Consider the following 25,540-nt stretch of genomic DNA (forward strand, 5'->3'; position numbering starts at 1 on the left):
ACTGCAGGCTTGTGCTTTGAAACCACCTCCACTTCCACTCTCAGAAGTGCTTGAAAGACCCAGGGGCTAGAAAAATGCCTCCGTGGTTAAGAGCACTTGCTGTTCTTCCACAAGTTCTGGGTTCAGTTCCCAGCACCCACATGGTGGCTCATCTGTAACTTCATTTCATGGGGACCCAATACCCCCTTCTGGCCTTCCAGGGTATAAGTATGTGCATGATGCACATAATATACACAGACACCTGTTGTGGATGGGCCTGGTGCTGTTCTTGTGAACCAATCCCCTAATGAATAAAGGAGCCAATCACTGGGCGAGTAGGCAGGACTTCTGGGTTGGACAGAGAAAGAGAGGAAGCTGTCGAGAGTTGGTTCCCTTTTTGGACAGGACAACATGATGGTAAGATATAGCTACTAGAGTTTCCTGGTATCATGGTGGGTCTGCAAGAATTTGTCCCCAGAAGAATCAGATTTTAATAAGGCTTACAAGATTAGGTTTTAGTTGTTGTGCCCAGAGACTGAGTTACCATTGTTTCTGAAGGAAGTCTGTGTTGCGTTTTCCTTCACACAGCTCGTCTGGGTTCAAGAGAGAAAGGTACAGCAGCAAAGTGAGGGTTCGCCAGAGGTGCACCACAAAGGCCGTGGGGGGTTTGAAGTATATGGGGCTGGTGTGGAAGCAACACCAGTGGGAACCTAGAGAGCTGGGTGGAGAGGTTGTGGAGTTCTGAGTCACAGTCTCCCTGAGATAAAAACAGGTCGGCCATGGCCTGCCAGTGCATGGCTGGCCAGGCTGCTGGGGCAGAGGCACAAGCATGGGAACATGCCCGTTCATCTTTTTTAATATTTCCCGCAACAGGTGGCAAACCAACATGTTGGGCAAGAATGCACTAGAAATTTAAGATTATTAGCCGGAGCGTTAGAGTTTTCTTTCTTTTCTTTTTTAAAAGTGAGTAGCTGGGTAGCACTGAGTCACGTGCGACAAGTCACATGAGACAAGTCACATGGGCTTAAGTGCAGGAATTGAATCAGAGAAACTGCTGGCAGGCTCTGAGGTCGCCTGCTGTGGGGAATGCAGGCTGCTCTGAGTCAGTTGTAGAATAGAAGGTGTCTACTTCTTGGGGCAGAGATTGAACTGTGAATTTATAAAGTTGGGATTATTTGCTTTTAGGATAGATTTATATACAGATTTTGTTGGAATCACATGGGGAATTTCGCCTGTGGTTTGGAACTAGGATAGGGAAATTTAGTCACTGATTTCAAGTAGAGAGGGCAGTGAACAGGTATTAATAGAATAAATGTCTGTGGCTCCAGGCAGAGAGCCAAACAGATAGATGGTATAACAAGTTGGCTGCGTTAGACAGAGAACTGAATCATAATATGATATAAAATTGCTTTACTTGCCTTGTAGGATACTCATATTCTGTCTGGGCTCCACGGGAATACTGGGTTTTATATCCTCTTGGCAAGATAGGAAAGGCCTAAGTATAGACACAGTATTTTAGTTTACTACTTTTGTTATGGATTGTTTTAGTTTGAACTAGCATAGGGGATATTAGTCACTGACTCCAGAGTAGAGAATACAGTGATAATCATTGCCTGCTTTGAACAGGTATTAATTATCGATGTCTGTGGCTCCAGGTAGAGAGTCCAACAGACAGATATTATACAGGTATTAATAAAATATGTCTGTGGCTCTGGGCAGAGAGCCAAACAGAAAGATGGTATATATTGTTTAACCAGCCACAGGAAGCTTATATTCTGCTAATGTGGGCTCAACAGGAATCTTGAGTGTCTTTTCCTGCTTGGCAAGATAGGAAAGGCCTAAGTATAGACACACACAGTATCTTAGTTTACTTCATTTGTTTTAGATTGTTTTGATTTTCAAAATGGGTGTGGTTTTGAGTTTTGTGGTTATATTATTCCTCTGGGAGAGAGGTCTAAATAAAGGGTGTTCAGATTATGGGCTCAAGGCTATGCTGATTTGGGAAAAAAGTTTTGTCTTTGTGTTTTTGGAAAAGGTGATTAAGGTTTTTACACCTTCCAGAGTTATATGGATCAGATTTGATAGAGGGAGGCCCCCTGAAGAACTAGATTCCAGAGACTCAAACAAAAAGGTTATCTTGATGATACTAAAAAAATTGTTTTGAGATTTGTATATTATAGAATATACAGCCTTGGTCAGTCTCCTCTTGAGCTCTGGATGTCTTGGACTTAGAGCTGGATCCAGTCAAGACAGAGATATCAGAGACTAAATCAATCATCGGTGTGGCCTTCTTAAGGCCAACCGGCCCCCCTCCCCCAATCTCAGTGCCCATATTCAGCTTGAAGAAGTTATGAAGAGTTGTTGCCCCAGTTCCCTGGGCTTTGGGGCTGGAGGGGGCTATTATAGGTTGTTATTTTAGGGAATGTAGAAATGGTCATAACAGAAAGGAATAGCTAGAGTTGATTGCATAGCCATAAACTCATTTTGTAGAAATCTTTTTAATTGCTACTAAGTTGAAATCATTGTTTCTTATTTTGGTACAGAATGTATTTTGATGCAAAGTCAAGGTTTATATTGGTATAAATTTCTTCTATTGATACAAAAAATTTGAAAGTACAAGGCTTAGACCCAGTCCTTCTGTAACTGTTATGATAAACTGACCTGAGGTGATTAAGCCTGTGAGTTAAGGGCCAAATAGAAAATTCATGGCTCTGAGTTTATTGTTAGGCTGTTTTCGGAGATTTTAATTAGAAATAGCTGAGAGTAGTTAACGGAGAACAGTCTCTTAGATTGCTTTATATAGAGAGTTGGTTTTCAAAAACATCAGAAACCCACAAAATATGACAATGTTATTTATTCACTTGTTATTGAGACAGATCTGCTCCTAACAGCTTCCCATTCCTGGATTCAAAGAAGCAACTGAGTATCTGTACCTCCAGGTGAAGCTGCACATTTGTGGCTAGGTGACCACTAGGCAGAAAATTGCCCGTCTCTCCTGCAGACCTTTAGAGTTCTTGAAAGGACACAATTTACAGCTTAGGAAAGCTTAGTTCTGCCGAGACAGAGTAGGCTAGTCCTTAATATTTCTGTATCTCTAAGGTCTGTCAGATGATCCTGGGCCAGAAGGCTGAAGACATGCTCCACCTTCCTGACTTCCTGGAGCTGGATAGGTAGGCAGTGGTCTCTACAGTTTGTCTCAGTTCTGGAAGCAGTGTTAGGCTTCCTATATATTTTCAGTTACTGTTGGTCATTCTCGGATTTCTGATGGGGTTGAAAAACTACTTATAGTCACATAGCCAACCCAGGCTATTTACATTGAGAGAACAGATTTGAGAGGATGGTTTCCAGATGGCATACTATCTAAAGCCAGGACATAAATCAAGGTAGAATCTTTTTATTTTTATTTTTTTTTTAAGATTTATTTATTTATTATATGTAAGTACACTGTAGCTGTCCTCAAACAATCCAGAAGAGGGAGTCAGATCTCGTTACGGATGGTTGTGAGCCACCATGTGGTTGCTGGGATTTGAACTCCGGACCTTCAAAAGAGCAGTTGGGTGCTCTTACACACTGAGCCATCTCACCAGCCCCAAGGTAGAATCTTAAGTCTTTTAATTTAGGATAGATGACAATGTTCTATCTAAATGACATAAATCTTATATCTTATACTTTATAGATTACAAAATGGTAATAGTTGTGCTCTATATTTGAGAGAATGGTTTTGTTTATTAGAACAGAAAGGGGAAAGTTCTGTGGATGGGCCTGGTGCTGTTCTTGTGAACCAATCCCCTAATGAATAAAGGAACCAGTCACTGGGCGAGTAGGCAGGACTTCTGGGTTGGACAGAGGAAGAGAGGAAGCAGGAGAGAGTTCCCTTTTTGGACAGGGACAGCATGATGATATAGCTGTTAGGTTTTCCTGGTATCATGGCGGACCTGCAAGAATTCGTCCCCAGAAGAATCAGATTTTAATAAGGCTTACAAGATTAGGTTTTAGTTGTTTTGCCCAGAGACTGAGTTACCATTGTTTCTGAAGGAAGTCTGTGTTGCGTTTTCCTTCACGCAGCTCGTCTGGGTTCAAGAGAGAAAGGCACAGCAGCAAAGTGAGGGTTCGCCAGAGATGCACCACAAAGGCCGTAGGGGGTTTGAAGTATATGGGGCTGGTGTGGAAGTAACACCAGTGGGAACCTAGAGAGCTGGGTGGAGAGGTTGTGGAGTTCTGAGTCACAGTCTCCCTGAGATAAAAACAGGTCGGCCATGGCTTGCCAGGCCCCCAAGTTACTGGCTCAAGGGTGGGAGCGTGCCTGTTTTTGTTTTTGTTTTTTTTTTTTAATATTTCCCGCAACAAACACCAAAACACACACGTAAACTAAAACCAAGTAAATCTGCAGGGGATGAGGCCCTCACTTCTGGCGCACACACTGGCAGATTTTGTTGTGTGCATCCCAGGGGAGCGTGAGCACATCCATGCATTCTTGCTTTAACAGGTAGCCTGCGTTTGTTAGACATCACAAGTGCCTTAAGCGGTCTTCAATTTTGGTTGGGCTGCTTGTGTGAAATGAGGTCACACGGGCAATACTGCATTCAAGTAATTTGTAAAGTGCCTAGCCTAGAGTTCTCCCTCTCTACCTTGGGAATGGTGCTCACATTGGCTGGCTGTTGAAGGTTTTTCTTTTTTTTTTTTTGCTTCTGACCTGTGTGTTTTGTGTTTTGGGTATGTTACTGAGAGGTGGGAGCAGGAGCGGCTGATGGGATAGCTACCCCGGTTTCCCCTAACAATGTGTGAGATAAGGGAGTCTTTTCTAATGGAGGACCAGAGAAGGAGACCTGTGCAAGTGTGGTGAACATGACCCAGCCTTCCTTCCCAGACTAGAGCTGCCACCTCCTGCAGACAGTTTTCCTGTACTTCTGAATTGTTTTGTTTTGTTTTTTCGTTTTTTTTTTTTTTTTTTTTTCCGAGACAGGGTTTCTCTGTGTAGCCCTGCCTGTCCTGGAACTCACTTTGTAGACCAGGCTGGCCTCGAACTCAGAAATCCGCCTGCCTCTGCCTCCCAAGTGCTGGGATTAAAGGCATGCACCACCACTGCCCGGCTGTTATTTTTTTTAATGTATATTTAATTACTTATTGTGGGATGGAGGCATGTGTGTGGAAGCCAGAGGACAACGTTTTGTACTAGAGAATGAACTCAGGTCATCAGGCTTGACAGCAACTGTCTTTTCCCACTGCACCATCCTCTTAGCTCCACTTCTGACTTCAAAGCAAGCAAGCAAGCAAGCAAGCAAGCAAACACTTAAAATGTCTGTGGGTGCTACATGTGTGTTGGTCCCTGGTGTGGCCAGGCGAGGGCATCAGAGCTCCTGAGCTGGGGTAACAGACAGATGTGAATGCTGTACACTGAACTCAGATCCTCTGGAAGGGGAGGGAGCAGAGCAAGCCCTCCAGTCCCTCATTCTGAGTTCTCTGCCCAGAATGTGCTGCTTTTATTAGGGGCCAGAATTTGGGCTCAGGTCTGTCTTCTGCCCAGCATGGAAGCTGCTGTGGGGTGCTTCCCTTTGACAGCTACTTTCCTGAGTGGAAGGAGGTGCCTGTGGGTTAAGGAGAGGCCAGAAAAACTGCAGGCTCTAGGTTCTTGATGTGCTTGGTCCTGACCTCTGTGCCTGGCTGTAAGGGTGAGTAGCTGAGGTGGCCAGCTTCAGCATTCCCACCTGTGTGTAGGAGCGTGAATGGGCATTGGCCTCTTGCCTAGGTACTCCTAAGAAGGGCTCCAAGGTGTTTATTTCAGAGACTTCCTGAGCTTGCTCATTGGAGGCTGGTAAAACCTGGGGAGTTCCCTTCCTTGAGGCCTGCTTCTAGACTGACTCCTTGTCTTGGTTCCTTATCCCAGTCATCCTGAGGTAGTGGCAGTAGCCATAGTGCTTTGTGAGTTCTGTATCTTTTTCCTGACTTGAGCCCCAGGATACCTCTCTTTCCTCTTTTAAGAGGAAGTAGAATCAGGTTAGGGAAGATGTACGTCAGGCTTGGGATCCATAAAAGACTATGTATTTATTTACTGGAGACTATTTTTTGGTTTTCTAAGACAGGGTTTCTCTACCTAGCCTTGGCTTTCCTGGAACTCTTATAGACTGAGAGGTTCGCCTGTCTCTAGCTTCTGAGTGCTGAGATTAAAGGTGTGTGCCACTATGACCTCCTGACTTCTTATTTTATTTTTTAGACAGTTCTACTGTATACCCTTGACTGATTTGGAAACTTGCTGTAGACCCATGCAAGCCTCAGACTCAATGCAGTCTCCTGCCTCATCCTTTTGGGAGCTGAAATCACAGGATTGTAGATAACATGCCACCATATATGGCCAGAGATTCTTAGCATCCTCTCCGTAAACCAACCCCCCCTTTACCCCCCCCCCCCCCCCCCCCCCCCATCACTAGCCTTTGTTTTTGTCCTTTCCTGCCTAGGAACCCAGCAGTCTCTGTGAGTCTCCTTGACAACGGGATAGATAAGTTAAAAATAGCCCTGTGCTGGGCCTTCTCTGGTGCTCGGCTCAGTTCCTGTGGCTTCTGGATGCTCCTAGAGTGTGTCTGTGGGTGGATTGCAGGTCAGGCAGGGCAGGTGCTGACAGTTTGAAGCCCTGAGGTTTAGGGATCAGAGCTACAATAGCCACCACGTGGCATTATTATCTAGTCTTACTACAGGCAGTTGGTTGCCAGGAGGCTGTGAGTGTAAATGTTAATGAATGGAAAGTTGATGTTGGTGCCAGGACTTCACTTCCTCTGAGAGGAGCAGTCATGGAGGTGTTAGTGTCTAAAGCCTCTGACAGTGGAGTGGGACACAGCTCTGGCGTCATTTGCTTCTCTCTCCTCAGGGAATCCCTACACTGGACCGGAGGATATAGATCAGTGGTAGATAATGTTTTGGTCTTACATGAACAAGGCCCTAGGCTTAATTTCCCAGTACTGTAAAACAAGAAAACACACAAAAAGGAACCCCTAAGGATGAGGGAGGGGGACCCTTACTGAGCCCTTTCATAAAATGGGAATATCAAAGTATTCAGCTCTCTTGGTCAGTGGTGATAGAGGCCGTGGTTCTCCCCCTTGGTTAGGTGCAGGTGGAGCAGGGTTTTCAGAAGTGGACAGCTATTTCTGGGTGCTTAGGCTGACATAGGGGTGAGCCTGGGATACTTAAACGATGGCAGGCTCAGGGCCAGGCCCTCAGAAGTCAGTTGCAGCCTCCTCTCTTTGCATTCTTTGGAGGCCATTTCTGTCTTCTCATACCTCCTCCAGGGCCCACGGTGTGGGGCTGTTGACAGATTGGGCATGGCATCCCTGTCTACTCATGTCAGAACACTGTCAGGATTACTGTGACCCATCTATCTTGTCACCTCACTATGCCAGTGCACTGAGTTCTTTTAATGGGATCTCCTGTGACAACTGTTCACTTTTAGTAGTTCCCCAGCAGTTTTGACCTTTGTTCTTTGTTTTTGCATTGTGTAGGAATCAGAGTCCGAAGCAAAGCTAGATGGAGAGACCGCATCTGACAGCGAGAGCCGAGCGGAAACAGCTCCCCTACCAACCTCCGTAGATGACACCCCAGAGGTCCTTAACAGGGCCCTTTCCAACCTGTCCTCAAGGTAACCTGGCTTAGTGTGCACGTGTCCATTGCTGGGCAAGACTGAGGCTTTTAGGGTTTGCGGCTCAAGGTTATTTTCTCTCCTCCACGTACACCCACCGTGAACATTTCCTTCAGTTCAGGAAGAACTAAGAAGTCTAAGACTCCTGACCCCGCCTCCCCAACCAGTCCTCTTAACACCAGCTGTGTGCATGCATGAGAAGCATAAATCATGAGATTGTAAAGCATTCTCTGAAAGTGTCCCTGTGTCCCTCCTGTGGTTAGCCTTACCACTAGCTTGCCGTGGAGTCTGTTTCCATTTCTCAGCATAATATGTACAGATATTAGGTGCTGATTTAAAAATGCATTTGAATTAAAACCTCTCCAGCTTGTTGATGGTGGGGTGGGTTGCCGCATAACTTCCTTGTAGATGAGCCTGGTGCATATTTGTGGCAGTTGGCATTCGTGGTCTAAGACAGCTGTTATCATTGTGATTTCAGGGCCATGCTGTGTAGAAGCCAGCTGCTGGGAAACCGATTTTAGCTTCCTCTTTTCAGATAGAAGTGGCCACAGTGCTGGGCAGTGGTGACACACACCTTTAATCCCAGCACTTGGGAGGCAGAGGCAGGCGGATTTCTGAGTTCGAGGCTATCCTGTGTCACGCACTCTGGTGGAGTTAGCTTGACAGGCTGTGCAGCCTAAAAGCCACTTACAAGGCAGAGAGTTTTAAGGAAGCTCACCTCCTGGAGTTTTTGTGTTTTCTTTTAACCACATACTCATACTCTATTTTCGAGTTAGTCTGGTGTATGGATCTACGACTCTCTTTTATTTAATATTTATTATAAATGCCTTTTAAGATTAAATTCTGTTATAATTAAGCCTCCACATTGTTCCAAGGTCCAAAAAGCCTGTGAGCTTAAAATCTGGCAAAAATGTAGAAAAGAAGTTACCTATTCAGTTACTAATTAAGCATTACAATAGACAGAGCCAGTGGCTCAGCTGGTCTGCAGAAAGAGCCAGGGAATCTCACTGAGATAAAAATCTTTTTTTTTTTTTTTTTTTTTTTTTTTTTTTTGGTTTTTCGAGACAGGGTTTCTCTGTGTAGCCCTGGCTGTCCTGGCACTCACTTTGTAGACCAGGCTGGCCTCGAACTCAGAAATCCGCCTGCCTCTGCCTCCCGAGTGCTGGGATTAAAGGCGTGTGCCACCACGCCCGGCTTGATAAAAATCTTTAGTACAGGCTACATTGCATATTAAAAGCAAGTTGGTATATTCTTCTGTAGACCCAGGAAATAGGGTGTTGGGGTATTGCAATATTCATGATAAGGTCTGCTAGTGCAGAACCTCTGGCGGTGGGTTTTACATAGATTAGCTTGTACCTGGCTTCCTTTTTTTGCGGCAGTAGCCTGGTCCCCACCTTCTTTTGATGTATACATTTTTTGTATCGCGTCACTGTAACTCGGTGGATTGTATGTTGCCTGGTTTCTTGTTATTCCTTTGGTATAAAAAGTTTGATGCTTGACCTGACACAATACATTCAGATTCTACACAACCTCTCCTGTGTGCATCTGTCTGTCATTTCATCCAACGCTTTGCCCACCTGCGATTAGAGACCTGTTCCACGCAGACAAAGGGGCCCAGAGGGTCTACAACAGTCCTGGTTTACAGAGTTCCAGGACAGCCAGGGCTACACAAAGAAACCCTGTCTCAGAAAACCAAAAAAAAAAAAGAAGTGGCCACAGACACAGAAGGGAAGGACCCTACCTTCTCTCTGGCTCTCCCCGCACTGCCGCCATGCTTTGTTTGAGGAGTGTGCTAGTGGCTTCTGCACCTGCTGAGTGACAGTTATGAGCAGGCAGTGGTGCTGAGCTCTTGCCCTAACAGCTGTGCCTCTGCTGAGGTGATGCTGTGGAGAGGGTTACACTTAGGGGCCTCTAGTCCCACCTTCTTGGGCTTGTGCCTGACAGATCTTTCTCTCTACATAGGTGGAAGAACTGGTGGGTGAGAGGCATCCTGACTTTGGCCATGATTGCGTTTTTCTTCATTATCATTTACCTGGGACCAATGGTTTTGATGATGATTGTGAGTATCATTGACAAGCCATGTTAACGTTGCATTCAGCTTTTCTTGGGATTGTCATCTCCAGTCTGCTGCTGACAGTGCCTGGTGGTAGGTTGCTTCTGGGACTCTTTAGAGCTCCGGGTTTCTCAGAACCCTGTGTCTCAGAGGCACCTGTAACTTTTCCACGTGCCAGCTGTCGGGTCACTGGCATGAGTGGTGACCCCGGCTGTTGGTTCGTGTGAGATTCTGGTGTTTCTTGTGTTCTTGGGGCTTTACTCGCAGACTTAGAACATTTCATTAAGCAGTTGCAGGCCAAAGGAGTTCAGTCCTCCTGCCTGTTTTAGTTTGGCTTTCGGTTGCTGTGATCAACACCATGACCAAAAACAACTTGGGGAGGAGAGAAAGGGTTTATCTGGTTTACAAGTGCTGACCACCTCCATCATGAAGGATTTGGGGCAGAACATTGGAGGCAGGAGCTGAAGCAGAGAGCACGGAGGATCACTGTTTGTTGGCCTGCACCCCATTGCCTGCTCAGTCTGCTTTCTTATACATCCCAGAACTACTCAGTGATGGCACCACCTGCGGTGGACTGGGCTCTTCCACATCTATTGTCAATCAAGAAAATGCTCCACAGACTTGCCTACAGGCCAGTCTAGTAGTCTCAGTTGAGGCTCCCTCTGCTCAGATGCTGCTAGCTTGAGTCAGGTGGACAAAAACCTAACCAACACTTGCCACCTTTAAAGACAGGTCTGGGTGCTACCAGCGGGGTGTGAGGGAAGCAGATGAGGCCCCCACATGCATAGCTTGAAGGTCAGAGAGGGAAGGGGATTGGCTGAGAACTGGAAGCACTAGAATAAAAGGTTAATCAGGACCCCAGGACTGTGCATTTTATGTGTGACATGAAGGGCTGCAGTGCCCGGTGGGGTGGTATGAGAGAGTAAGTGAATCAGTGGGAGACTGAAGTTCCTTAAATGCCATAGCTTTATTGAAGCAGTGACCTGCTGGTTTCTCTTTCTGAAGACCCTAAGAAGGGCTCTCTGATGCCTCTTTTTTTTTCAGGTTATGTGTGTCCAGATTAAGTGTTTCCATGAAATAATCACTATTGGCTACAATGTATACCACTCCTACGACCTGCCCTGGTTCAGGACCCTCAGCTGGTAAGCTCTCTGCTCCATTGGGGCAGGCAGGCACCTTGCCTGATTTGAGTGATGTGATTTGTGGCAGGTACTTACAGTGCTGGTGGAGACATTGCCACAGGCTTGCAGGAGATTGAGCCTCGATTGTATGGCACGTTTGAGGAGACTTGAGTAGCTGAGGACTTCACTAAAACAAACAGATGTGTCTGCGACAGATGTGTCAGTGACAGATGTGTCTATGGTTGGGCTTAGCTCAGCAGAAGGGTCCTTGGGCTCCTGCAGCCAGGGACTGTATTGTGCATCACACCCGAGGTCAGCGTACTTTATATGCTGCAGCCCAGCGTGTCACTGGAGTCCTCCAGGTGCTGGCAGGTCCCGGTGCTGGTGTGGCGTCTCTGGAACTTGATTTGCTCATCACTACAACAGACTGTTGAGGTTACTTTCTTTAAGGCACTTGGTGCCGGCGTGGTTCAGGTCTGAGCTCCTTCAGAGACTGCTTCTTTTTTTCTTCTCCTAAAAAGGATTGTCTAACAGCAAACTGCTAAATAAAGAACTGTAGCACAAATGATTTCCGAGCCCTTTCTTCGCCCAAAGCTCGGCTGTCGGCCGTGCTGTTCTAGCAGAGCCAAAGACCCACTGACCGGGAGAATTGCTCTGTGACTTAATGGGCTGGACAGTGATGAGTTGTGCGTAGGCAACATGGTTATGGTCAAGGAAGCTGACACTCCATCTATGTGTGTGCATCACTCAGCAGTACAAGCTGACTCTCAGCGTCCACCCACCCCTGGGCTCAGAAGTTGTTCTCTTTGTGGCTGTTCTGTAGCCAGAGAGCTGTGTTTTCAATCTTGATAATGTACTCAGGAGGTCTGACCTTTCTCAGTGGTTACTTTACAAAGAAAAATTTTCCCTACCAAATAAACCCAATAATTAAAAGTTGGGAAAGAGAGGAGCTTCAATTTCTCCCTGCTGAGGGCGATGGCTGCAGTGTGATCCAGCACCCAGACGCAAAGTAGAGGATGCACAAGGTTGTAGCTTGAGGCTGCCCTCAGGTCTTCAGGTGAAGAGAGGGTGTAAACAAATGTGCAGTTGGTGCTGGTTGAAGGATCTGGGTCACAGCCAGGCTTCAGAAGGGGGATGTCCTGAGATGGAGCCTGATTGCCTAATGAGGTCATCAGTTTCTTGCTATAGAAATAAATAATGTGGTAGATGTCAGGGCATGCAGCTTTTTAAAACTTCCATTTTTATAAAATGGTATTAAAACAACAAAGGGAATTGATGAGTGGATGAAGGGGGTGTTCCAGCAAGGGAGAGATAAGCCAGAAGCGAAGTAACAAAGCCAAGTGAGCCGCTTTGGACAGTGGAGGGGGCTTGTGTGGTGGTAGGGGTGAGCCTAGGGAGGTGGGCTGACGCACACTTGGAGGGTCCTGAGGTTTAGCTGGTGGGAACACAAAAGGGGAGAAACTGCCGACCATGTTTGTAACGAAGGGAGAGTGGGAGAAAGGTGCCACAGGTGTCTAGATCAGTTCTCAAGGTGGGGTGGGCTGGTCTCTCTTCTCGGGGCTGTCTGACAGTATCGTGAAGGAGAGCTGCACAAACTCCCCTGGCACGGTCTTCTCATTGTTTCCAGGTACTTCCTCCTGTGTGTGAACTACTTCTTCTATGGGGAGACAGTGACGGACTACTTCTTCACTCTGGTCCAGAGAGAGGAGCCTTTGAGGATTCTCAGTAAATACCACCGGTTCATCTCCTTTGCCCTGTATCTGACAGGCAGGTATCATGTGTCTCTCCAGTTCTCTGGGCATTGAGTGCTTCTTCTTGGTTTATAAGAGTTGGTTATAGTTTTGTGATGTTAACTGCCATACTAGGAAGTGAGCTGACAGACCTGTCTTACATTGACTGTAAACTAACTTTTTCCTATGGGCTTTGAAATTAATGCACTGCTTAATTGTTACAAGTGAATTAACCAATGGACTTCTTAACCCAGCTAAAGAGAAAGAAATGCAGTATGACTGATTTTATTCTCTCTCCAACTAGGATTCTGCATGTTTGTACTGAGTCTAGTTAAGAAGCATTATCGGCTGCAGTTCTACATGGTAAGGGGAGCGTGTGTGTGTGTGTTTGTGTGTGTTTTGTGGCCTTGTGAAATATTGAGGTTGATTTCTTGGCTTACTTGACAATCTGCAGAGACTAACTTAGCATGGGGCTCGCTGGCCAGGCGATCTGTAGGCACTCAGCTGAGCTTTCATGCTTTATATGACACAACTTGGCATGGTTTGTTATGTATTCATCAAGAGCCTGGAGCAGGGAGGACCAGAGTCCTGCATTTCTTCATCTAGCTAGGCCAGACACAGCATACACCCTGAGGGAGGGGTCTTTCCTCTGGGCCTCTGAAGGCAGGTTCCCTGCAGGGACAGAGTCACTGCTGTAGGGACTCCATCTAATTCACTGTTTGCCGCCCTCTGAGTGGGACAATGTTCCCAGGCCCAAGAGAGCACAAGGACTCACTCACTGCTTGGGTACAGACCCTACTGTGATGTTTCTGTTGTTCGATTGGGTATTACTATGCAGCTGAGCGTGGGCTCACATTTACAATCCTCCTGCATCCAGATTCCTGAGATTTCAGGCAAGCATTGTCCATGTCTGTCTTAGTCCTTGTTTTTTTGGTAAGACTGTGCCTGGGAAAGACTGTATTACTTCCAGAAGTTTGTTCTGCACATGTCACTGCCAGTAAGCCCGGTATTAAAGCCCTGCTTCTCAGTAGTTTCCCATTTGTTCCTTATTCTTTGAAGCTGTTATGGTCATAAACAAGGTAGGGAGAGTTCATTTCCTTCTCTTGCAGTTTGGCTGGACCCATGTGACCTTGCTTATTGTCGTAACGCAGTCACACCTTGTTATCCATAACTTGTTTGAAGGAATGATATGGTAAGTGTGACAGAAGTTTTGCTTATTTTCCCTCCCTGGTGTTGGGGTTGTCTCTCACACAGGTGGGCCAAGGACCTTGGCCTCTGTTTTGAAGCTTTCCACCTATCAAAAGTTCCTGTGGGCTGCTTTGCATTAGTATCTGATTGGGTAAGCCTGCGGTGGCACCTGATTTGAATTTCTAGTACATTCCCAGGTGATGTAGACGCCATGGGTCAGAGCCAGACTCTGAGAAGCTCTGTTCTAGCTTTACAGGTGAAGAAACCAAAGGTGAAGAACTGGCAGCAGACTTGATAACATAGGTGAGGCAGTCATGGTTTTCCTAGCAACGTGTAAACAAGGGAAGTGATGAAGATACACGTGAATAGATGAGTGATTGTAGATGAGCTTTGAAAACTCTTACTCCACACTTGGCAAAAGAACTCAGGACGACATGGGTTAAGAGCTGACAGTTATCTGATAGTTATCCTACAGAAGATTATATGGAGGGAGAGGTAGATGGGAAACTGCTTTCCTTTATGATTAAAAATAAACAAAATGCCTGAGAATGGAATCTGGCTGTGGGTGTGCTGCTTCTGAGAGCTTTAAGTTGTGGTTTCGCCTGGAAACTTGTCTGTTGTTACTCATGGCTGATTGAAGAAGTTAGGTGCCCTCAGTGGGATGGTGAAGACACACTTGGTATGATGAGAGAAGCACTGAGCATTGTGGGTGACAAGCACACAAGCTTCATCTCAGAATTGGAATGTGTTCATCCTTAAAGAGCGCCTGTGAATGTTAGCCCTATGTTCTATATTTAAAACAAGGGGAATGGCCCAGGGAGGCACCGACTAACTAGCGCCTTCTCTGTCTGGATTTTTATTGGGTATGTAAAGTGCTAAGTTGAGCCTTAGGGCTAAGTGTACCACTAGGATCGGTAGTAACTACTGCTAATGTTTCTAATGAAGGCTGCATCATAGCTGTGTAGAGCAGAGACTACTGGAAGCTTTGAAGGAAGTGTTTTGGTGGTGAATAGAGTGAGGAGGTTGTGTTAGGGTTTCATTGCTGTGCAGAGACACCATGACCACATTTAATTTGGGCTGGCTAACAGTTTCAGTCCATCATCATCCTAGTGGGAAGCATGGCAGTGTGCAGACAGACCTGGTGCTGGAGAAGGAGCTAAGAGTTGTGCATCTTCATTCCCAGACATCAATCAGAAGGGGACTGTGCCACATTAGGTGTAGCCTGACTTGAAAGCCTGCCTCCATGGTGACTGACACGTCCTCCAATAATGCTACTCCCATGGGCCAAGCATTCAAACACATGAGTCTGTGGCGGCCATACTTACTCAAATCACCGCATTCTGTTCCCTGGCCCCTACAGGCTTTTAGCCATAACATAATGCAAAATACAATTAGTCCCAGCACTTGGTTTTTGAAACCTTAAACCATGTTTTCTGTGACACCCCCCCCCCATCAAGGCCACACCTAATCCTTCCCAAACAATTCCACTGACTAATGACCCAGGTTTCACATATATGGGCCTGTGGGGGCCATTCTCATTTAAACACTATAGGGAATACCAGTGCTAGTAATAACCAATAAGATGTTAACTATGACACTGATGCTGTATACTATTTAAAAACATAAAGTCAATTGCTAGGCAAAAGAGTCAAAATGAGGTTAAATGGAAGTCAAAATGGCTGTTTTGGGGAATGGTAGAACTGAGTTGGGCAGTAAGCAGTTTTTCTCCTACCTTTAACAGTTTATTGTTCATATACTACTTTGTAATGCAAAAGGAGCAAGTGGCTTTTGTAGAATGCTGTCTCAGTCAGTCGGTGAACACCAGTGCCAGGCATTAGGGATGGCATTTTGGTGTGCCTTCCCCCACTGCCTTTTTTGGATATGGTCTCTGTGTGCAGTCTAAACCAGCCTTGACCAGAGCTCAGTCCTTCCTCACCCGTCCCAGTTGCTGTTAGAGGCTTGTGCGACCATAACTGACTGACTTTTATTTACAGACATCAGTTAAAATAGGAATGTATTTCATTTTGCTCTCATATGTATGCACAGTGTGTTTTTGTCGTTTGCCCCTTATTGTTTTCTCTTACTTCCTTCCCACCTCCCCTGATTCCCACCTCCCCTGATTCCCTGCCATTTCCCATGTTTATTTTCTTCTCAACTTAAACCTTAACGAATTATAAACACACCACGAGGTACCTTGGCACTGAGTTATTGTTGACCCTCTGAGATCATCTCCGTAGAGTGACTCCTTTTGGGTCTCTCCTAGGTTTATTGTTCCCATCTCGTGCGTCATCTGCAATGACATTATGGCCTATATGTTTGGCTTTTTCTTTGGTCGGACCCCACTCATTAAGGTAAGTGGGTCACCCTGGAATGGGTAGTGGGTGGTAATGCTTTCTCTGTGGCGTGTCAGTGGATAGAGAGGGAAACTAGCTGGTATGTATCCATGTGGGCCTGTCTTCACCTTACTCTGGGGCTGTGTAAGAGAAGAAAAGGATCAAAGAGACCCTGGCGAATACTTTAGAAAAATCTACCAAGGAAAATATTATTAGGTAGGCATACTTTTATGGCTTTGCTCTTTGACTATTGTTTTAATGTGGATTTTTATAATATAATAAATGTGCTAGCCACTAATGGAATAGAAAGAAAACTAACCTGAAGAACATAGGATAAGAAGCAAGAAAAAAAATTTTGGGGAAGAGTTTTGAAAGTGACATGACTCATTGAAGATTGACTTTCTATAGAAATAGTTGTTTGCATGGTTTTGAGACAGGGTCTCACTGTGTAGCCCTGGTGGACCTAGAACTCACTATGTAGTCCAGGCTGGCTTCGAACAGAGATCCTCCTGCTTCTGCTCCCTCACACTGGGATTAAAGGTGTGTGCTGTCATTCCAGGCCTGAGTTCTGGAAGTTCTTTGCTGACATTGTGTTCTCCATCTGCAGCTCTCTCCAAAGAAGACCTGGGAAGGCTTCATTGGGGGCTTCTTTGCCACTGTGGTATTTGGCCTTTTGGTAGGTGATAGCTCCCATCTGGATGGGGAGGGGACAAGGACTCAAAGGTCTGGGCAGGAGTAGAGAATATGTTCCCAAACCAGAGACTCTTTCCCGATGCTGATCCTTGCTCAAAAGAACGCATTCTGTAACTGACGCGGCAGCTTCCAGCTTTTAAGCAGCTGTGTAGGGGCTCATGTATATCTTATGCGCCCCCTTATGCCCATCTGCCAGGTAACACTAATATTGGGGTGACAAGAGCAGCTTGGAGTAGGGGGTGAGGTGAGATGTGTTCTTTCAACTCAGATTTTCTTCTGCATATGACTTGCCTGGAGGAGTGCATCTTCTAGCCCCTTTGAGGACACCGTGCCCTGCTGCTGATCCTCAGTCCCTCCCTTTTCTAGTGTGGCTGGCTGTCACTGTACCTCCCACACCACCACCATGGGTTCTGTGTAGCTCCGAGTTTAGAGATTCTTAGCACAGTAGGGCAGGTCTTCCCAGGTGGGAAGAATTGTCTTACAGCTCTTCGTTCAGCTCTTTCCTGGGCTTTTCAAGGTCTTTGTGTCTGGACACACATAGTGTGTGTGTGTGTGTGTGTGTGTGTGTGTGTGTGTGTGATCTTGCTTAACAGTTCAGGTGAGCTACACGTGTGAAACATAAACCTGTCTTTGAGCCCATGGCTTACAGTGAACATCGTGGGAGGGAGGCACCCTGAGACTCATGGCCCAATCAGGTGTGGCCAGCCAGGCTGGATGTCTAGAACTGATGTTCTTGCCTGCTCTCTGCTCTTTGTCCTTAGCTCTCCTATGTGATGTCTGGGTACAGATGCTTCGTGTGTCCCGTGGAATACAACAATGACACCAACAGCTTCACTGTGGACTGTGAGCCGTCTGACCTATTCCGCCTGCAGGAGTACAACATCCCTGGGGTGATCCAGTCGGCCATTGGCTGGGTGCGTACCCTTTACATGAGTGATGGCAGAGAGGAGTTTCCCTCCTAGAGCTCTGAGCTTTATGCCAGGGTAAGGGTAGAGGAGACCTTTCTCTAACTTGATGGCAGTTAGAGGAGTGGCTCCCATATTGTGTGGATTCCTAGAGGATCCTGCTTACTGAGTAATATGCACCTCTTCCACTGGGCTGACATTTTCTTGATAACACATTAGTGGTTGTAAAGCCAGTGGCAGTGGGCAGAGTGAGCTGCAGCACGGCCTGGACCACAGGTCATTGCTTGCTTCGTGCTGCACCCTCTGCCAGTGCACACAAGCTCGCTACTCCTGTGAATGCCCTTGATGGGACTCTAAAATTAGTAATGTCATCTAAATATTCCTGATTCTTGACACCATTTTAATATTCTCTGTACTGAAATGGAAAATACACAGGAAATATTTCTGCCAAATACTGAAGCACAGAGTGTCCCAAAGAGAAAACTTGTACTGTTGATTAAGTTGTGAGCTCAACTGGCTGCCAAGCTCTCAGGATAGGGTTTTTATTTGAAAAGACTTGGGTATGTAATGGATGTTTTTCTTGAGGAGAGTGACGTAAGTCTATCACTTAAAAAAAAAAGTGGCTGATAGCAGTTGATACCAGTGATAAAAATCTGCATTTCAGGTGAAATGAGAAGTGTGACATGTCATATGCACCTATCATTGTGAGGATGGTGGGTTTCTGGCACGTATCCGCTGCTCTGACACCAGTGGCCAATAGTGAGCTGGGAGTTCTTAAATGGCCAGTGTATGGTGGTCCACCGTCATGTCTGGGAAAAAGATGGAACCACAGTGCATTGTAGACCAGTGGATTGTGTGAGGAAGCACAGAACATTCGTTAGGAGGATTCCAGATTCCACACTGTTCCCAGCCCCTATGAGGGCTGTGTGTGTGTGTGTGTGTGTGTGTGTGTGTGTGTGTGGGCAGGGGGTGCAGACAGGATCTCACTATGGACTTGGAATCCTTCTGCCTCCTTCTGAATGCTGTGATTGTAGGTATGTGAGACACCACCTGGCTTGCAGCTATTTTGTGTGTGTATGTGTGTGTGTGAATGTGAATGGATGTATGCATATTTGCATATATACACACATATGTGTGGAGGCCCAAGGTTGATGGTGAAATCTCTCAGTTGCTCTTTTGCCTTATCCTTAGAGGCAGGGTTCTTGAGCTCATCTTGCTGGTCAGCTTGCTCTGGGATCCCCTTCAGGCTTTACTGCTGGCTGCCGTGCACATTCAGTATTTACATGGCTTCTGAGGATCTGAACTCAGTCCTGTTGTAGGGCAAGTATTTTAACTGATGGGACTCTGCCCAGCTTGTACCTAACTTTTAGGGAGTTATTCCTGTATAATTCCCACAATTCTGAGAAAACTGCTAAAAACATTCATCCTTTTGAAATTACATTCTCTGTAAGCTAAGGCTGGATTTTCTTCATATATTGCCTGCAAAACAGTATAAGAAGTTGATTCCAGAATTTCTCCTTTTGTTTGTTTGTGACAGGTTCTTATGTAGTTTAGGCTGACCTCACCCTGTAGCTGAGGGTGCCCTTGAATTTGTAATCCTACTGCTCCTAGTTTCCAAATGCTGGGATTACAGGTACATGCCCCCACTCCAGACAGAATAGCATAGTGGTCTACTATTGGGCCAAATGCTAGAGATTTAAAAGCATGGGCCAGTTTTCTTAGTTTCTTTGTCTCTTTCTTTCTGTCTGTCTGTTTTTCATCCTTCCTTCCCCCCTTTCTTTCTGTCTTTCTCCTTTTTTTTTTTAATACTCAATCTCTTTAGATGTATGAATGTTTTGGGTGAGTGTGTTTGTGTGTGTGTGTGTGTGTGTGTGTATCCTTGAAATAAAGTTCTAGATGGTTGTGAGCCACCATGTGTGTTAGAAACAACCCAGGTTCTTTGCTGGAACAGCAGGTGCTCCTGACCACCAGACCAACTCTCCAGCCCTGCCATCTTTTGGTTGATTGAAAAAAATGGAGACCTTGTTTTATGAAGCTCTGAATTAACTGTAAGAAGCCAGACATGCACACTTGCTGACTTTGGTTCTACTCCTTCTCCTCAGAAAACGGTGAGGATGTACCCTTTCCAGATCCACAGCATCGCCCTCTCCACCTTCGCCTCGCTCATCGGCCCTTTCGGAGGGTTCTTCGCCAGTGGATTCAAACGGGCCTTTAAAATCAAAGTAGGGGAACTCTGCCCCTCTGCCTCTCCCCTCTCACTCCTGGTCGCCCATCTCTTCCCCACCCTGCTCCATCAGCTTGCACCCCTCATACCAGGTCACGCCCCTGCACTTACTGTGTGCTTTTCTTGACCCATGTGCTGAATCGGGGGACAGTAAATGAAAGTACAAGTTCTGGTTTGCTAGTGCTTCCTTCAACCAGAGACCATATTGTCATTTGCAGTCCTGTCCTGTGGTCACCTGGGCATTTGGTTGTATGCCTCTGTCCATCACCTTCTCTGCCCAGCAGGGTTTTGGTCATGGGTGGATCCATTAGTCTGGAGTTTGGTTGTTGGTGAGCCCAGCAGGCCCATCCTTCCTTCCTCTGCCTCTAACAGGATTTTGCCAATACCATTCCCGGTCACGGAGGCATCATGGATCGCTTTGACTGCCAGTACCTGATGGCCACCTTTGTCAATGTGTATATCGCCAGCTTTATCAGGTACTCCACCGGATCCAGCTGAGTGGGCTTTGAAAGCATGAGTGTTTACAAATCCTTTGAGGTCTCTCTCCCTTCACTAATAGTGAATCCAGGGCTCATAGCATCCCATGGGTAACTGGGCCAGCGAAGCAACTGGCCCCTGCTCAGGGGTGCCTCATGTTCTGTTGTAGGGGTCCAAACCCAAGCAAACTGATCCAGCAGTTTCTGACGTTGCGGCCAGATCAGCAGCTTCACATCTTCAACACGCTCAAGTCTCACCTGACTGACAAGGGGATTCTGACATCTGCCTTGGAAGATGAGTAGAGTCCACCGGGGGCCCAGAGAGCTGGAGCAGGATGGAGTGGGGGCCAGTCGCCAAGGCCTCCCAGCTGCTGTGACTTAGATAATGAAAAGCTTCAACTCACCACCGTCATTTTTTTTTCTTTTTCCTTTTTGTGCGTGTGTGGTTTTTAATCTGTATATACTGTCTGTTTATAGTATGGGCAGTGAGTAAGCTGTAGCTTTGAGTTGCAAAGAAGTCACAGAAAAGAACCATTTGGGTTTCTGAAGTACAAGTATTGAGCAACATGAAGGGCAGTGTTGCCCAGCTCAGGGTGTCTGCTTGGTGGCTCTAACCCCTGCCCATCCAGTTGTTTCTGGGCTGTGTGAGAGCTCATACATTGATCTGTGTCTGATGAGTTGAGGGCTTTCCCACCTGGACGGGCCTTCACGGGCTCCACGCTTTTGCTGTCCTTGACACCTTTCATTGGGGCTTCTGCAGGCATCTCTGTCTGAGAGCAGTGGAGGGCTGCCTTCTGTAGAACTGTGGGAGAGAGGCTTACTGATCAGATGAGCATCTTGTCCAAGCCAAAATTCTGCAGAGGGCAGGCGAGCTTTGCTTATATATAGTTTGCTTTCACCGTATAGACTGAGAGAAGATTTCAGACTTCTTTTTCTTAGAAAGCATGAAGGATTTATGAAGTATGGAAAAGAAGCCCTTACATATTCCAGATGTATGCAGCAGAGTGCACTGTCCCAGCCCTCTCTGCGCCAGCCAGGCACAGTGGCCTCTAGAGGGTGGTCCTGCAGACCGCACCTTTTAGAGCCGAGGCCTCTGTGGTTGTGCCGTGGGTTGGCTACTGTGCTGAGTTCTTCTGGGGGAGCCCTAAGAGGTGGGGAGCAGAGGACTTGTGCTCAGACACCCTTTGCCTGGAAGCCCACTTGTGTTGCTGCTGTGTTGTGTATATAGTACTCTGGAGATGAGCGTATGTGTGTCTGTTTAAAAGTCACCTTGTTTCCTACGTGATTTTAGTCATACCCGAACGTCCTCAGAATCCCTACATCCTGCTTAGAACTGTGGCCAGCCTAATCTGTCAAGAGGCTTGGCTCTCCAAGACTCAGTGTCCACTTTTTATCAAATGTGACCGGTGTAGCTGTAGTTTGTCCTTTCCTGGGACCTTCTGCTGGGGTTTGTGTAAGCTGTGACTCTTTCCCTTCCTGATCATAGGTTGAGATTGACATGGAAAGGAGCAGTTGGCCGGGAAGGAACTTATTCCCCAAGAGTGGTAACTAACCCACAGCCCTGCCTCGGTGTGCCCACCGCTGAGAGGCTGCAGTGACTTCCCCAAGTACCGTGCTCTGTGCTAATTTGTTTTCAGATTAGTCTTCCTGTGGCCTCCAACACTCGCCAGCCCTCAGAGTGTCCGTTGTGTGCATGGGGGCAGGGGCGGGCAGCTCCTTGTCTCTCAGCTTTGACTGACTTGTCAGTATTGGGGATTTTTGTTCTCAGCTCCCAGGCCGCACTGAATACAGTGTTGCTGCTTCAGTTTGGTTCTGGCCATGAGGCCCCAAGTGGGCGCTTTGCCCTTAGGGCTGTCCTCTGACTTGCCCTCAAAGTTCACCAATTCGGCAACTCCATGGAGACGTTCCTGTCACTCTCAGCCCCTGTTGCTATTAAGTCATGTCATGGGCACCCGAAAAAGGAACTACACTGAGGTGTATTTTACAATGGCTCCTTAAGATTCTCAGTGGAGATTAGAAGCAGCACTGCACTTTTCTAATTGAAAAATGGCCTTGGATCACTAAACTAGATAGAGAAGGGCACACCACGCCCCCGCGCACCAGGAGCCAAAACTCACGCTCGGGCAGCAGCAGCTGAGGCTTGAGGAAGCTGGTGTCCTAAGACACTGAAACCCAGTGCTCATCGGAGCTGCCAGCCACAGGTTTCTCTTCTTTTCTGAGTTCTCCAGTCTTGTGAAAGAGGAGAATTTCCCAGTCAGGTAGCCAGGAGAACAGTGCCACACTGTGATTGTGCCACCCTGTGATTGTATAGCGTGTTGTTTGTTCCAGTAAGCAGGCAGGCCCAGAGACTGCTTTCTCAGCACCGCACAGATCTCAGTGGGTCACATAACTTGCTTTACACTCATCTTGTTGTGTCAGAAATAAAGTGTTCGTGCTTTTCCTTGTCAGGAGTCCCGTGTTTGTCACTTGTTGCATGGTTTTATGTTTCCCGCTGTGTGAGCATAAACACTGTGCAGTTTTCCTGCTTGCCAGCCTGTGTGCCATCTGTTCCTCACAGCCTCTGAGATGTCTCAGGTGAGAGCCATGGGATGGAACCATAAAGTCCCCATCTCAAAGTGTGCCTGTGGGACAGGGTTAGTAGGTACTCCCTGAGGCCCCAACCCGGGAAATACTGCAGTGTTCCTTCCTGCAGACCTTGGAGCCCTGACCAGGCCAGTCTTGGGCACTGCTTAGATGGCTGTCAGCTTCGAACTGGTGAAGTAAGGATTTGGTTCCAGAAACCAGCCTGACATGAGAACAAGCCAGGGTGTCTTCCTGGTGAGTTCTATTCATGGTCGTTCTCAGGAAAACTGTGCGTTCCCTTTGTGTGTACGTTTCTCACCCCTTAACCACTTCAGTGTCAAAAAAGTTCATCTTGTGTCTTCTGAAAGTGAAGTCCCATAAGGAAGTTGGGAGAGAATGTGCAAGGTGCACACACGCATGTACACACACAACACATACAGCCTATTTCACATTCTCAGACTTTTAGTTTCTGCTTTATAACCACATTTAAAATGTATTCTTAATGTACTGTAGTGTGTGTGAGCCGTTGTTCAGAGGTGTGAAGTGTACCATGTAGTCTCACACAGGTGGACTGTGGAACAGTTTTTATGGGATTTTGCCCCTGCTTGCTTTCATCCTGTAACCTGGCCTGTATTATACAAGAAAACGAGCAGGGCATTTCAAGAGAATATGTTGCCTAACTGCTGGGTTGGCTGGGACCTGCTCTGAAGGGATCCCTCAGTTCACCGATTAGCAAGCCAAGGTCAGTCCTTGCTGTTGATGGAGCTGGGAGGAGGAGGGACCTAAGGACTCAGGACAGAGCATCTCACGTGAAGTTCTGTGTGGCAGTCAAGTGTTCCTCGTGGAGTCAGCCTGAGGTAGATTTCCAGGGAAGCCTTTTCCTCATTACCAGTGTGTGATGTCACAACTAAAACTTGTTGTGTTAGTAACGTCTAAGGCCATGTTGCCTTTGTCTTTAGAGTGATTCCTGGCTGTGCCCACCACTCCTGCATACTGTGCTTATGTGCGTGCTGTGCTTTGATGGGGAGGAGGGCAGGTTCCTGTGCAGCCAGGGTTCTTGCTCCTTGCATGGCAGGATGAGAAGGAAGGCCTAAGAGAGGCTGGCCAGGGGCTGGGTGTAGACACAGTGGGTGCATTCTGTCTGGAGCACCCAGAAGGAGCTGTGTGCTGCTGGAGAGGAGGCTAATTGTTGGTCAGACTCCTCCTCCCCTTATCACTCTCCTCCTCCTCCTCCTCACAGTTGCTCTGCATCTTTAAAGAGTATTAGCTTCTGCTTCCGGACTCAGTCTTGGTTGAGTGGCCACTTCCAGGGGTCTGCGGGGTTAGGCAAGTGGCAGAGGAGGGTTCTTATTTGAGGCTTTGCTGGGCTCATCTGCTGTGTCCTGGGTAGTCCACTCATGTTCTTGCCGGGTGAGTCCATGCTCAGGAGAATGCGGTCCACCTTTCTGTGCACTCTAGCTTCCCTCTCTTCAGGTTGATATAGCGACATTACCTGGGCTCTGTGCTGTCCTGTGGGTGGAGGCCATTATCACTGGGCTGCTGCTTCCCTGGGCAAGCCACTCTCTATTTTTCCGCAAAGGTCAAAAGACCCTGGTGTTGGGGGCACTTTAGAGGGTGTGCTTTGGATGCTGACCTCTTAGGGCTTTAGGACAGAGGGATGATGTTGAGTCTAGAAGGGCACAATATACGAAAGCCAGAGTTTTATGGCCAGTGATCCTCAAATCCATTGGCTGTTTGAAGACCCTGTCCTCACTTCTCCTTTTTTTCAGGTGACTCTCTGCTTGGCTCTTTATCTTACTCTTCAGCTAATGAAGTAGCAACAGTGTGTTACTAATGATTGCAATCATACAGTGCTTAATATGTGCCAGACACAGTGCCGAGGGCTTGCATGCATTATCTCCTTTAATCCACAAGCAGCTCTGGTGAGGTGGTATTAGCCCATCTTACAGATGGGAAAACTGAAGTTCTGTGCTAGAGATTGAGAACAATGTAAAGACTTGAGGCTTAGGTAGTGCTATATCTGGTCAGGCTATAGGCTGCGGGCAGCCTTCACTTCCAACCAGCTGCTGTGAGGATTTAGTGAGCTAATGCATGTAAGCATTTAGCAAGGTGCCTGGCACATAGTAAGCACTCAATAAATGGTAGTTGTTTTGTTTTTTTAAACTGAGCTCAGCGAGTTTGGCCCACACTGGTGGGCTGCTGGGTATTCGGCCACCACACTCTTCACTGCTTGGACCTAGTTGGTGTTCGTGTCCTGTAAAGTGACCACGTTGTCCTCCCAAGAGAAGCACATCAGTGGTCCAGTGGTAAGAGCCCACAGCATTGAGGCCAGCCTGACTGAGGGATGATGTGAGGCTGTTTGGCACTTCTGTTCTTTTCCCCGTGGTTGAGACTGCCCACAGGAAAGAGCTGGTTGCTCTGACTTGGTGGGCAGCCAGGGCCTGGCTTGCTCTGGACCCTGCTTTCCCCAGCCACGTTCTGTAGTCTGTTGTACATCTCAGGAACCCTCAGTTCCTCCACAGATGGACGATTGCAGAATAGAGCAGAATAGAGAAAGTAAGCCTGAAGCTGAGTGCCTCAGCCACAAACCTAAAGGATCTGCCTGTGTTCTGACAGCATAGCCATTCCATCTCTTCTGTCCGTCTGTCTGGG

The 25,540-nt window shown here is 47.0% G+C and overlaps 1 protein-coding gene across 1 annotated transcript in view; it reads left to right on the forward strand.

The window, feature by feature from the left end:
• The window catches only part of Cds2 (CDP-diacylglycerol synthase 2), a 47,343-nt gene extending 22,973 nt beyond the window's left edge, over nt 1-24,370 (forward strand). The window contains exons 2-13 of the mRNA XM_021184988.2: nt 7,467-7,603; nt 9,566-9,662; nt 10,701-10,798; nt 12,405-12,544; nt 12,812-12,870; nt 13,617-13,699; nt 15,959-16,046; nt 16,636-16,704; nt 17,483-17,635; nt 19,729-19,848; nt 20,223-20,326; nt 20,497-24,370. Coding sequence (XP_021040647.1) covers nt 7,467-7,603; nt 9,566-9,662; nt 10,701-10,798; nt 12,405-12,544; nt 12,812-12,870; nt 13,617-13,699; nt 15,959-16,046; nt 16,636-16,704; nt 17,483-17,635; nt 19,729-19,848; nt 20,223-20,326; nt 20,497-20,629 — 1,281 coding nt within the window. The 3' untranslated portion in view covers nt 20,630-24,370. The remainder of the gene's footprint in view (nt 1-7,466; nt 7,604-9,565; nt 9,663-10,700; nt 10,799-12,404; nt 12,545-12,811; nt 12,871-13,616; nt 13,700-15,958; nt 16,047-16,635; nt 16,705-17,482; nt 17,636-19,728; nt 19,849-20,222; nt 20,327-20,496) is intronic.
• Nucleotides 24,371-25,540: the final 1,170 nt, after the last annotated feature.

Source organism: Mus caroli, chromosome 2 (genome assembly GCF_900094665.2).
Source record: "Mus caroli chromosome 2, CAROLI_EIJ_v1.1, whole genome shotgun sequence".
In the NCBI taxonomy this organism is placed as follows: Eukaryota; Metazoa; Chordata; class Mammalia; order Rodentia; family Muridae; genus Mus; species Mus caroli.